The sequence below is a fragment of the Microtus ochrogaster genome, unplaced genomic scaffold (genome assembly GCF_000317375.1).
Source record: "Microtus ochrogaster isolate Prairie Vole_2 unplaced genomic scaffold, MicOch1.0 UNK62, whole genome shotgun sequence".
Taxonomy (NCBI): Eukaryota; Metazoa; Chordata; class Mammalia; order Rodentia; family Cricetidae; genus Microtus; species Microtus ochrogaster.
Window position 1 is genome coordinate 611,426 of NW_004949160.1, and position 12,721 is coordinate 624,146.

The 12,721-nt window shown below is 49.3% G+C and overlaps 1 protein-coding gene across 14 annotated transcripts in view; it reads left to right on the forward strand.

Moving 5' to 3' along the window:
- The window catches only part of Dysf (dysferlin), a 205,258-nt gene extending 194,041 nt beyond the window's left edge, over positions 1-11,217 (forward strand). For all 14 annotated transcript variants that reach the window (XM_005369820.3, XM_026777383.1, XM_005369824.3 and 11 more), the window contains 4 exons: positions 4,024-4,202; positions 6,610-6,719; positions 7,802-7,949; positions 10,853-11,217. In XM_005369820.3, the coding sequence (XP_005369877.1) occupies positions 4,024-4,202; positions 6,610-6,719; positions 7,802-7,949; positions 10,853-10,891 (476 nt within the window). In that variant the 3' untranslated portion in view covers positions 10,892-11,217. The remainder of the gene's footprint in view (positions 1-4,023; positions 4,203-6,609; positions 6,720-7,801; positions 7,950-10,852) is intronic.
- The last annotated feature ends 1,504 nt before the right edge of the window (positions 11,218-12,721 follow it).

Consider the following 12,721-nt stretch of genomic DNA (forward strand, 5'->3'; position numbering starts at 1 on the left):
GTGGGGACCTGGGCTGAAGGGTAGGGAGGTGTGGGGACCTGGGCTGAAGGGTAGGCATGAAGACAAGGAGGAATGGTCTGAGGCCAGCAAGGACTGTTGGGAGAGAAACAGGTTAGTAACAGCCTTACCAAAAGTAGGAAAACGATGAAACGTGTTCCGTCCATACATGGGATATTGTTCATATACACAAAGAAAAGAGATACTGCTCCCAACTGCATTTGATGGGCCTTGGAAACGTGCTGAGTGATGGGGAGGAAGGATTGGCACCGCATAATTCCACATCTAGCCCACACCCAACAGGTCTAAAGAGGAGAAGAGGCTGGGGAGGTGATTCTGTCAGCAACGTGCTGAGTGTGCAAGCTTGAGGACTTGACTTCAAGCCCAAAACTTAGGTTAAAAAAAAAAAAAGCCAGATGTGGCGGCACTTACCTTTGATCTCAGCACTGGGAAGGTAGAGACAGGCAGGATCTTGGTACTCATTAGGCACCCAGTGTAGCTTACCTGGCCAGCTCCAGGCCAGTGAAAGACCTTGTCTCAGAGACAACACGGTGGACAGTCCCTGAGGAGCAACATCTGAGATTGATTTCTGGCCTTTAAAGGCACAGGTACACATACACTAATGTATGTCTGCACAAACATGTGCACACGCACACACACACAAGCAGGGGAGAATAGATGAATGGGAACCATGGGGAGCACTGTCTAATAGATAGAAATAGGTTTCACAGGTTTCTTTCTGATGCCCGAAACATTTGGAGTTAGGTGGAGCTCCATGGTTGCACAACTCCTGACTCTAGATTTGAGTATGCACAGAGTGATGGATTTTTTTTAAATTGAAGATTTGTTTTTATTTTATACCAAGGAGTTTTTTGTATGAATGTATGTATGTGTACCATGTCCATTACCAGTTCCCACAGAAGCCAGAAGAGGGCGTCAGATCCTGTCACTAGAGTTACAGCTAGTCATGATTCATCATGTGGGTGCTAAAATCAAATCTGGGTCCTCTGCAAGGGCAGCGAGTGCTCTTAACTCCGGGCATCTCCAGCCTCTAGAGTGGTGCATTTTGTGTTATGTGCATTTTACCACTGTTGGAACAAATAGTTAAGTCATGATGAAGGCAGCCTGGGAGGTCAGAAGTCCCCGTTCCAAGTTCTGCCTTGTCATCTGGTAGCAAAGGGGCTCTGAGCAGGTCACTGGTGCCCTCCTGTGTGGCCCTTGTCTACAGAAGTCACAAAGTAGTATATTATTGCGCAGCCCCAGGCTTCTGACGGGCATGCTTGCCTGTCTCTGTACTGGTCTTCCTGTTCCCCCTACCCCTGTCACTCCAGGGCCAGTTGTGGCACATGGGATGGGAGTATTTGGGGGATCTCATTGTAATAGTGGGCTATAAAAATGATGGCTCTAGGTTTGAATTTTAATATCTTATCGATTCAATACAGGATTCTTATAGAAAAATTAGAAAGATAGAACTAAACATTGTATTCTCCCCTATTTCATCATTCAGAGATAGCCTGGAATATATGAATATAAATGAATACATCTGCATTATGTCTGCATTTTATACATGCACAGATGCATGATGTGTACCATTGTGTACCTCCTGTATGTGAATGGACCTGTCCCCTCCTGACCATAGTAGGTGTCTATCTACATGAACACATGTCTGTCGGGCATTCTATCAGGCAGATGGACCCTGTTTTGCTTGGTTTATATGTCTTGGTGAATGTTGGCCATCTTCAGGTTCCCCAGTGTGATTGGTCCCCACATACCATGGCAACTCTTAGGAAGGAAAACATTTAATTGGGGATGGCTTACCATTTCAGAAGGTTAGTCCATTCTCATAATAGCAGGAAGCAAGGCAGTATGCAGGCAAACATGGTGCTGGAGAGGTAGCTGAGAATCCTCCATCCAGATCAGCAGGCAGCAGGAAGAGAACTGGGCCATGTGTGCCAGTTTCTAGCCACCCAGATGTCTGTAGGCATCACAGGAAGAAGATGATTCATGTCCACCAACAGATGATTGGATAAATAAAATGTATTGTCTCCCTATGGCAATATGATTGAACTGTAAAAACATATTGACATACAGGGATATGGAGAGACTGAAAATATTTTGCTCAATGAAATAAACCAGACGCCTAAGGGCAGATGTTTGTAACTATAAGAGGCATGTCCATACAGACAAGACAACACTGGTACCCAAGGCTGAGGAGACAAGAGAATTACTGCTTAGCAGACAATTTCTCTTTGAGGATGAGAAGTGTCTGGAAATAGTGGTGACAGCTATGTAACATCATGACTGTATCTAAAGCCACTGAATTAGAATTGGTGGGGGTTGGCAGATGGCACAGTGGGTAAAATGATTGCTATGCAGAAGAACGAGGACTTGAGTTTGGACTCCAGCACCTATAAAGAAACAAGTGTGGCAACATGTGCCTACAGTCCCGGTGCTGGGGAGGAGCACAGAGGCTCACTGGCCAGCTAGCTGACCTTTGAGCTCCAGGTTCAGTGAGAAGGACTGTCTCAGAAAATGAGGGGGAATGTAACTAACGAAGACACCCATCTTAGTTAGGGTTTCTATTGTTGTGAAGAGACACTATGACCATGGCAACTCTTAGAAAGGAAAACATTTAATTGGGACTGGCTTACCATTTCAGAAGGTTAGTCCTTTATCATAACAGCAGGAAGCAGGCAACCATGGTGCTGGAGAGGTATCTGAGAATCCTCCATCCAGATCAGCAGGTAGCAGGAAGAGAACTGGGAACCACTGGCCCCGCTCGAACATCAGAGACCTCAAAGCCCAGTGACACACTTCCCCCAACAGGGCCATGCCTATGCTAATAAGGCCACACCTCCTAATAGCGCCACTCCTTATAGGTCTATGGAGACCATTTTCTTTCAAACCACAACACCTAATATCAACTTTTCATTTCTGCATATATGAACACATGCATGCACATCCCCAAACAGTTGTGTACACACACACACACACACACACACACACACACACACACACACACACCCCATGTCCTAGTTTGCTTTCTAATTGGTGTGAAAAACACCTTGACCAAAAGCAAGTTAGAGAGAAAAGCGTTTATTTGGCTTATAGATTACAGTCCATCACCAAAGGAAGCCAAGTCCGGAAAGAACATGGAGGCATGGGACAAAAGCAGAAACCATGGGGGAATGCTGCTTACTGGCTAGCTCCCTGTTCCTTGTCCAGCGTGCTTTCTTTTCTTTTTCAAGACAGGATTCATGTGTAGCTTTGGAGCCTGTCCTGGAACTAGCTCTTGTAGACCAGGCTGGCCTCGAACTCACAGAGATCTGCCTGCCTCTGCCTCTCGAGTGCTGGGATTAAAGGCATGTGCCACCACCATCTGGCTAGCGTGCTTTCTTATACAACTCAGGACCACTTGCCTAGGAGTGGCACTGCCTCCCACGTCAATCATTAATCAAGGAAATGACCCACAGATATTTTCTAATGGAGGCATTTTCTCAATCAAGGTTCACTCTTCCAAGATGACCTTCACGTGTGTTAAGTGGAATAAATAAACCTAACCAGTGTATACACACACACACCTACACTATATGAATGTGTGTGTGTAGTATGCGTACATATATGTGTATGGATATATGTGTGTGTGTGTGTGTGTGTGTGTGTATGTGTATATTCTACCATGATAAAAATCATTTTACACAAATGAATGGATGAGTGTGTGAAGGCCATGGGTGTATGAAGGGTTTTTACTGTTAGATGTACCGCAGAAGTGGGCATCTGTGCCCAGGTGAGAAAACAGACTAAGTAAATTACATGTTCATGCACGGATGGATGATGGGAGGCTGTGTGGAGAGAGCTAGAGGAAATGGACAGGAGCTGGGGAGGTGGTAGATCTAACCCCTCCCCCTCAGCTGAGCCATGAATACAAACTGAAGAGGTGACAGTGAGCTCTTGAGTCTGCCCGCCCAGAGTGGCCTTAAATGGACAGTGGTTGCTACATCCTCTAAGGGCATCGCTCTGCCACAGGCTCCCTGCAGCTGGATCTCAACCACATGCCCAAGCCAGCCAAGACAGCTGAGAAGTGCTCCTTGGACCAGCTGGATGACACCTTCCACCCTGAATGGTTTGTGTCCCTTTTCGAGCAGAAGACAGTGAAAGGATGGTGGCCTTGTGTGACAGAGGAGGGCGAGAAGAAGATGCTGGCGGTGAGTCTGCTTTCCAGCCCGATAGAGGGCAACGGCTGTCTCTTCCATGGAACCCAGCGACACGCCCCCCCCCCCCCATTACGTTCCTCTGTGTGTACATGTGCAGCCAAAGGTCAATCTCTGGTGCTAATCCTTGGGTGCTCGGATTGTTTTTTTTTTTTTTAATGATAGGGGCTCTCATTGGCTTCCTGCTCATTCGTTAGGCTAAGCTGTCTGGCCTGCAAGCCACAGGGGATGGCTGGTTGCTACTTCCCAAGTCCTGGAATTTCAAACACATCACCATGACTGGGGTTCTGTGTGGGTTCTGGGGATCTCGCTCAGGTCCTAGCGCTTGCATGACAAGCACTTTATTGACTGAGCCATCTCCTAGGCCCTTCTCTCTCCATCTTCTATTTTCTAGGGTTTTCCTCCCTCTTCCTATTCCAGCCTTCTTCTCCCAAGGCTCCTGTTGCAGGGAGACCTGTTGAATTGAACAAATGGCCTTCTGGAGATTGGTTCTGAGTATCTCTGATTGGTACTTCCTGTTGGATGGATAGAGGCCTGCCTTTTCTGTTTGTGCAGGACCCTGTCAGGGATTGTTCTTGCCTGACAGAGGTCTGCACTGGTGGGAGGATTAAGAGTAATCAGAGGACCAGTCCCTCCCTAGAGTCCAAATCAACACCAGAGAGGAAGTTAATCTCTGACTGGTTTCAGAGTAGCTAACCAGCCCTCAAGTGGCCCTTGAAGGAAAATGCCCTTGTTATACAAAGACTTGTGATAACCAATAAGAAACACATCCCAAAGGGAAGTCAGCAAGCTACATGGACTGCTAGTTCACAGTGTAGACACGCATTATGCATGAGAAGTGAGTTGTTCCCTAGTAACTAAAGGACTATTTTAGAAGCTGCTGTTTGGGCTATTAAATTAGATTAGCAAAACAAACAAACCAGAAATGTTCACATTGGTAAAGTTTTGGGAGACAGACCTCACTTCCTTCTGCCAGGGAATGCATGGCTTGTTGCACTGTGTGGGGAGCAATTAGGTACCACACCATGCAGGATTTAACACATCTATGCCCTTGTACTTTGCCGTCCCACTTCTAAACTCTCGTCTCAAAAAAAAAAATCAGTGGTTAAATTAAAACTTTAGGTTCTGGGATGTTTGTTGTGCTATTATTTATTCATTTCAAAGAGTTGAAAACAACATAAAATAAGCCAAAATAAGTAGTTATTAAATAATTATGGTCAACCAACCATAGGATGCTTTACAATCATTAGAAACCAAACTTTGGATAATATATAATTATACAGTGAAATATCTCCCTGAGTGAAGAAACTTTGGAGCCGCATACACAGTGCTGTGCCTCACACAATTGCAGCTTCAATGAATAAGAATGTTGGGAATCAGGGGCTGGAGGGATGACTCGGTCTTCTAGAGAACCTCAGTTCAGTTCTCAGTACCTGCAATGATTGGCACACAATTACCCGTAACTCCAGCTCAAGGGGACCCAGTGCCCTTTTTTGGCCACATGTGCACACACACACACACAATTAAAAATAAATTAATAAGACAAGATAAAATACAGTAGTAGAAAGGTTAAAATGGTAAAAAGGGATGTTGAGAACACCTGTCTCCACATAGAATGGGTGGGGTGACCGCCCTTTTTTATGTAGCTCCTTAATGCTTTTGTGGTTAGGACAATCCACTGTTCAAAAACATATTTATTATTGCAGCTTGCTTTTCTGTTGCTGTGCTAAACACCACAAACAAATTCAGCTTGGGGAGGAAAGGGTTTGTTTATTTGGCTTACAGGTGACAGTTCATCACCGAGGAAAACCAAGGTAGAATTTCAGATGAGAACCTGCAGGCAGGACCTGACGTAGAGGCCACGGAGGAGTCCTGCTTCCTGGCTTGCCTCTTCTGGCTTGCTCAGCTACCTCTTCCTAGACCCACCTGCCCAGGACCACCTGCCCAGGGACAGCCTCACCCACCTCCATGACAATTAAGAAAATACAGACATGCCCAAAGGCCAATGTTTCCTGGACAATTCCTCAGTTGAGAGTCTCTCTTCTCATTTGACTCCCTTTGGGTGAAGCAGGCAGTTGAAGCTGACTATGTGCGCTTGTTTTATTTGACGTGTCTCTGTGCGTGCCTAGTGTATGTATGTGTACCACAGGTGTACAGGGTCCAGTAGGTGTCAGAAGAAGAGATGATGGTTGTGACTCACCGTCTTTCTGTGAGCTGGACATTGGACTAGGTTCCTCTGTGCGAGCAGTAAGCACTCTTAGCTGCTGAACCGCTACTCTAGCCCCATAACCCTGCATTTTTCAAAATAAAAATAGCAGTTCAGTCCTTCTGTTTGTTCTGGGATGGCTCTGCTCTGGGTCACTGGCCAGAGGCCCCAATCAGGTTCCATTGGTGTCCACAGGGCAAGCTGGAAATGACCTTGGAGATCGTTGCAGAGAGTGAACATGAAGAACGGCCTGCTGGCCAGGGTCGGGATGAGCCCAACATGAATCCGAAGCTAGAAGATCCAAGGTCAGTTGGTGCAGAGCTTTTCCATGGCTTAGAGAGATGCAGGCCATGGACCCAGCCTTAGTGTACACTGGGCTCCTATACTAATTCATGCAGCGGGTGCCAAGCCAGGTAGAAGGTGCAGGCCTCTTGTCCTGGCAGTCGAGAGGCTGAGGCAGGAGGATAATGGGCTACATAGCAAGACACTGTCACAAAATCCAAAACACAAAACCAAACAAAGCAAAAAGAAGCTGTTCCCTGTGGGTTCGTGTTAAGCATACTGTATTAGGGTCCAGTGTCCTGGGATCTCTCCTGCTGTGAAGCTACCTCCATTTCACAGATGAGACTCAGCTTACTAAAGATAAATGAGGTCATTCCAGCTAAAAGACGGAAGATGGGAAGCTGTTCTTCAGCCTCCTGGGCAGTTGCTGACAATAGTTTTGGAACTCAGTTCAGGGCTATGCTTGACATCACCCACCATGGTGTTTCTGAAAGTGAGCATAGGTGTATGGTTTACTTTATCAGTGCTGTCCCCATGTGGGGTTAGAGAACAGGGAAAGGCACCTTTACCCCAGAATGCTGGGATCCGATGGACAAAGGAGGAAGTCCCAAAACCCAGGACTAGTGGATATTACAGAGGCCAAGATTGAGACGCAAAGCCCTCTGTGTTCTTTGAGTGGTTTTACTGACCGAGGGGGGGGGGGGTTTGCAGTTCTTTGTTGGGAGCGAGTGATTGCAATGGGCTTTTCTGGCTTCTTTATTCTTTATCCTCCAATGTCCAGCTGTGTACACAGGGGCAGCCAGCCTGGCTTATCTGGGGGTCAGTGTGCTCTCATTCACCAAACAGGGCATCCTGGAAGCTCGGCCCCACTCCCAAGCATGCGATCTGTGGCTGAGTATGGGTTCAGAAGGGAAGAGGGCAAGAAGCAAGGGGTCCTGATGATGGGGCTCAGTAGCACCAAGAACACAGGTGGCATAGGCAAGCATCATCTCAGCAGAGGCTCTGGAGGAGGGGCGGAGGGCATGGCTGCTCCTCTCCCGTAGCCAGGCTAGTTTACCCACTGTCCCAGCTGAGAGCCTGCTGACACTTGGGGTCTCACCTCCAGGCGCCCCGACACCTCTTTCCTGTGGTTTACCTCCCCATACAAGACCATGAAGTTCATCTTGTGGAGACGCTTCCGGTGTGCCATCATCCTCTTCATCATCCTCTTCATCCTCCTGCTCTTCCTGGGCATCTTTGTCTACGCCTTCCCGGTAAGCATGGCTGCTGTGGGGAGACACCGACTTGGGAGAGCCCACATTTTCCATGTGTTCCTAGAGTCTGGTGGCAACCAGTGACCTGTTCCAATGAGGAGATAGAACCCCAGTTCTTGGTGTCGCCTGTCTGGTAGGAGTGAGACAAAGCCTTGTCCCTAGGGAATCCTTACTTGTTGAGAAAGTACTTAAGAATGGGCTATCGAGGGACTGGCAGAAGTGGAGGAGCCGTATGATTTCCTGGAGAGATGGGAACAAGTGGCTAGCTTGGAGAGCCAGTGACTTGACTGCAGTTGCTTACTCCACTGCGTGAGACTCAGAGGCAGCTGCACACTGAAAAGCCTACCGCAGCATGGCTGGGAACACTCAGAAACTCCGTTCCTGGAGCTACCTGCATGACTTGCACAGGAAGTTCTACTGGTTGGAGGGGCTCTTCTTCCTAGTACTGTGTAATACTGGAGTAACCTTGGGGGAACTTGTGAATCTTGTACGTTTCAGGAGCATCTTGAGACTTGTAAGTTTTGTTTGCTTCCTGAGCCTTAGTAATGTCAGTTTGGGGGAAATTCACACAACAGGAGGCTTGAACTGAGGGTGACAGGGGAGCGCCTTGAAGGGTGGAGTGGAGCTGGGTGGGGAAGGGAAGGAATGAGGTGGCAGGACAGAGGACAGCACTTGCCAGGTCCTCTGAGGTCCTTGCTAGAGTTTAGAGAAAGTAGGAATGAGCAGGGACTGTATCTGGAACCCCTCACAGGAAGCGTGCCTACTGAGGATACCTTACATCTGGTAAGAATCAGCTGGCATCTGACCAAGAGATACCAGGGACTTCACAGCCATACCATCCAGGGCTGCTTGGTGCTTAGCTCCCTGGCTCTGTCTGTGGTGGTTCTGGGGCAATCCTCTGCCCTCTGCTCCTGGTTCCTGTTGCGATGTTTGCTGTACTGAGCAGGAAGTTGAAGTCAATTGGCCAAACTGACTGAGGTCCTGGGTGGGTCGAGGCTGTGAGGGCTGAAGTTTGTGCCGTGTAAGGGGATACTTTAAAGAAAGGAAGACAGCAAATACAGTGCCAGGGTCAGGTCTTCTCTGGGGTGAGAGTGGTCTTGCAAGAACAGTGTTCTGTGGGCTGAGCTGCTACCAAAGATGACCTGGGACCATTGCCTGGCAGCTGGGCCATCTAGGGCTGTGGAGGTGAGGTATAGCCCCCCACCTTTCTGGCCTGTCTCAACTCACCTTCTCTCACTTGGTATGGTCAGTTTCTACTCAGAGAATGGCGTGACTTGAGTAAGTAGGTGTCTGTGCTTAGGAGAGGAGGGCCTGCCTGGGGCCCCCAAGAGAGAAGCCGGGAGGCAGATGTCCTAGGTTATAGTTAGGACACTGGTGATGACAGGTGAGAGTTTGGGGGCAGAGCTGGTGTATACTTTGCTTCTCCCTGCATGGTCCAGTGAGCATCAGCTTCAGTGTCTCTAGGAAGCTTCTGGGATGCAGAGTTCTGGGCTAGCTCAGCAGGAAGCTGCCCTCTAGGACAGTAAAGAAGGAATAGCCCCATTGTAGGAAATGGAGCATTGTTCTTGAACTTAGGAACATGGGTTCTACCAACTTCCCACCAGCTTCTGTGTGTGTGTGACCTTGTGTGGGGAAGGGGCTGGACTATGTGAGCCCCAGGCTTCTGATTGGCTCCGGTCAGGTTTGTTTGTCTCTTCGATTTGCTGTATGGTAAGCTGAGTCCTTTACTTAAGCGCCTGGAGGGCAAGAACATGCTCCAAGTGCCGTCACCCCAGCTACTTGGGTGCCCACCCAGCCCTGCCCAGCTGGGCCCAGCCCTGTGAGGCCCATGAGTGGCTGTCCTAGGTCTTGGAGCAGTGTCTAGAAGAAAGGTCGGTCCCCTCTATCCTGGGGGTCTTCCTGCTCCTGAAGATAACTGAAGAATACGTTTGGGGAGTCTGAGCAGAGAGCCTCCTCTGATGCCTGGGCTCCAGCAGCTACGTTCCACTGCTTTCATTTTCCCTGGGTGTCTTTTATATGCACTTACCTCCCAGAGCAGCATGTGGAGCACAGGTGGATTCAGGCCAGGGTTTCGGGATTCAGGAGCCAGTAGGATTGAGCTATATAGGACTTCTGCTTGCAGGCCTGGCTCCAACCCAGAATCCCGTCTATGTCCATGTCTCCAGTCACCTAGCCTGTTTCATGAAGGCCACGCCTGATGGCTCACCTGCTTTCAACCAGATGGGGCAGAAGGGCCTGCTGTAGCCAGTACAGGGCACCATCTTGTCAGACCACCCCCACTGTCTTAGAGAGTCCCCTAGGAGGGTTGAGCAGGGACTTCTGACTCCTCTGGCCCCTCTGAGCCTGCCGGGAGCAGGGCCAGATTGGGGCGGCAGAAGCGATTTGGCGGGGAAGGAGGGTCGGCTTTGTTTCCAGGGTTGGCTTTCCAGGCCGGCGCTGGAGAACATACTGTCCCAATTAAGAGCCCTGTGTTGTGTTGTGTGTTTTCATGGTGTTTGGGAGGAGTGGTGGGGAGGGGAGGCTCCTGTCAGGACTGCAGGAAGCATTTTGTGGAGGGTGACCCCTCTCTAATGCTGGCCCCTGCTATGGATTGTCCTATGGCCCCACACCCCACTCTCTGGCTTTCTGGACAGTGGTTTGGTGATGGGTTAGCCCTGGGCTTCCCGTTTGTGTGTATGAGATGGAAGCCTAGGAATCATGGAAATGGTCAGAGTCAGCTTTGCTTGATGGATAAGAGCATCATAAGAGTAGTGTAGAGCCTAGCATGGGCCAGGAAGTGGCAAGGACAGGCTGTAGGCAAGGGATGAAGACCCAGGAGCCCAGCTCCCTGCCTGTAGCTTTTCCCCACTGAACTTTCCTTGAAGGGCTGACCGTGTGTCTCTATCCTTGTCTCTTTCTCCTAGAATTATGCTGCCATGAAGCTTGTGAAGCCCTTCAGCTGAAGATGTCTGCTCTGGAGAAGGGCTGCTTCCTGGCCCAGGACTGGCTACTCCATTCCTCTGGGGCCCGGTGGTCTTGCACATACGCACTGAGTTCTTGGGATGACCCTATTTCCGTCATCCTTTTCTCCCCCAACCCAGCTCTGTTTTGGATGAACTCTTGCCGATCTCAGTATAAAGCAGACAGAATCACAGGCTATGTTACTATGTGTCTACAGTCCCTGAGTGAGGGAGATTGTGTGGGTGGTAGGGGGTTATCTGGGGAGATCGGGCACCAGTGGAGTGTTCTCATTTTTGGGCCAGCATGTTGGAGGCAGAAGCAGCTAGGGGGGGGGGGGGGGGGGCTTGAGGCTTGATATCTGGTGCAGTGGCCGGTATCATCTGTCCCCTCCCTTCTGCAGAACTCCTCCCCCTCCTTCCCCACTTGACCTCCACCTTTCTGGGGAGGCTATCATTTGTTCAGGTGAGAGACTGCATTGGGAGGCTGGCCTGACCTCGTCACACACACTTCTGCAGTTCCTCCTCGCTTCCACAACCTTCTTAAAGCATCTGGCTGGATTCAAACACCTTTTCCTTGTGGTCTGAAACTTGGCCTTGGTGTTGTTCTGAAATTTCCTGCGGGAACCAGACTAATCCTCAGGAGCGGCAGGACCGCACTCAGAAAATGCGGAGCTGGAAGGCTTTGCTCCAAGGCTTCTGAAGAGAGGCCTCTGCCTCAGGGCAGGCAGTGCTGGCTGTCTCTTCCTGTCACCGGAGGCTTCTCCTATTTCCTACTGTGAGCTGGTTCCCCTGGCCCAGTGACCTGGGCCAGGAAGGGATCCTCCTCCATACCCCTCTATTATTCACTCCTCCCAGGGCAGTGGGATTCAGGCTGAGGCGCCACAGGATTGACATGATGAAGCTGGTACCCTGTTACCCTTGCTTCATGCTGGGCCAAGAGAACCTGGCAGCCAGGCCCCAAAGGCTTGCTGCCTGAGCTCAAGAGGCAGAGACACACCTCACCCAGAAAACAGAGCATAGGCAGGGCTGCAAGCTCTTTGGGAAGCTCCCACCTAGTGAGGAGGCTTTGCTGGGTCTATCCTGTGTCAATTGTGTGTGGCAGGAGTGATGGAAAGCCTTTGGAGGAACCAGAGGAGAGGAAGCAAAGCTTGCTCAGCCTTAGGATGGGTTGGGGAGTTTGCTCATAGGATAGCCTGAGGATTTCTGAAGGTTTGGAAGAGGAAGCTACCAGCCTGAGAGAATCAAAGACACACTGGAGGGTAGAGCGGAGATAGTTTCTGCAGAAAAAAAATAGCTTGGAAGAGGAAAAGAAATACAGTAAATAAGTAAGTTCATGTCAGCCCCCAACCCCGCCCCCTGGGTGCTATATTGTAAGAGGAATTGTGGTCTCCCTGCTACTTTGAAAGGGTCTGGAAGGCTACTGTGAACACTATTTATTTTTCTATTCTAGATGATAAGTAGTAGAAAATCTACTCAGATGAGTAAAAAGAATTCAATGGTTTCATCGAAATGAAGTGTATCAAGGACAGGCTTCAGGCAAAGCTTGATCCAGCTTCACACATAAGGACTGGTGCTTTCTCTGCTCTGTGTTCCTTGGGTTGGTTTCTGCTTACAGTTGGCCCCATTCTGAAAGTTGGGCTCGAAGCTGCTTCCTGAGATCACACTAGCCATTAAGCAAATCTCAAACATGGGAGTAGGGCTGTGGGATGGATGGCCAGCGAACATGTATCTGGCCAACATGTATGATATTGAAATGCTTCATGTGGCAGGCCTAGGGTGGGCTCCGTGACTGCTCCCAGTGAGCTGCATATGGCTCCCATAGGCTGAGAAAAC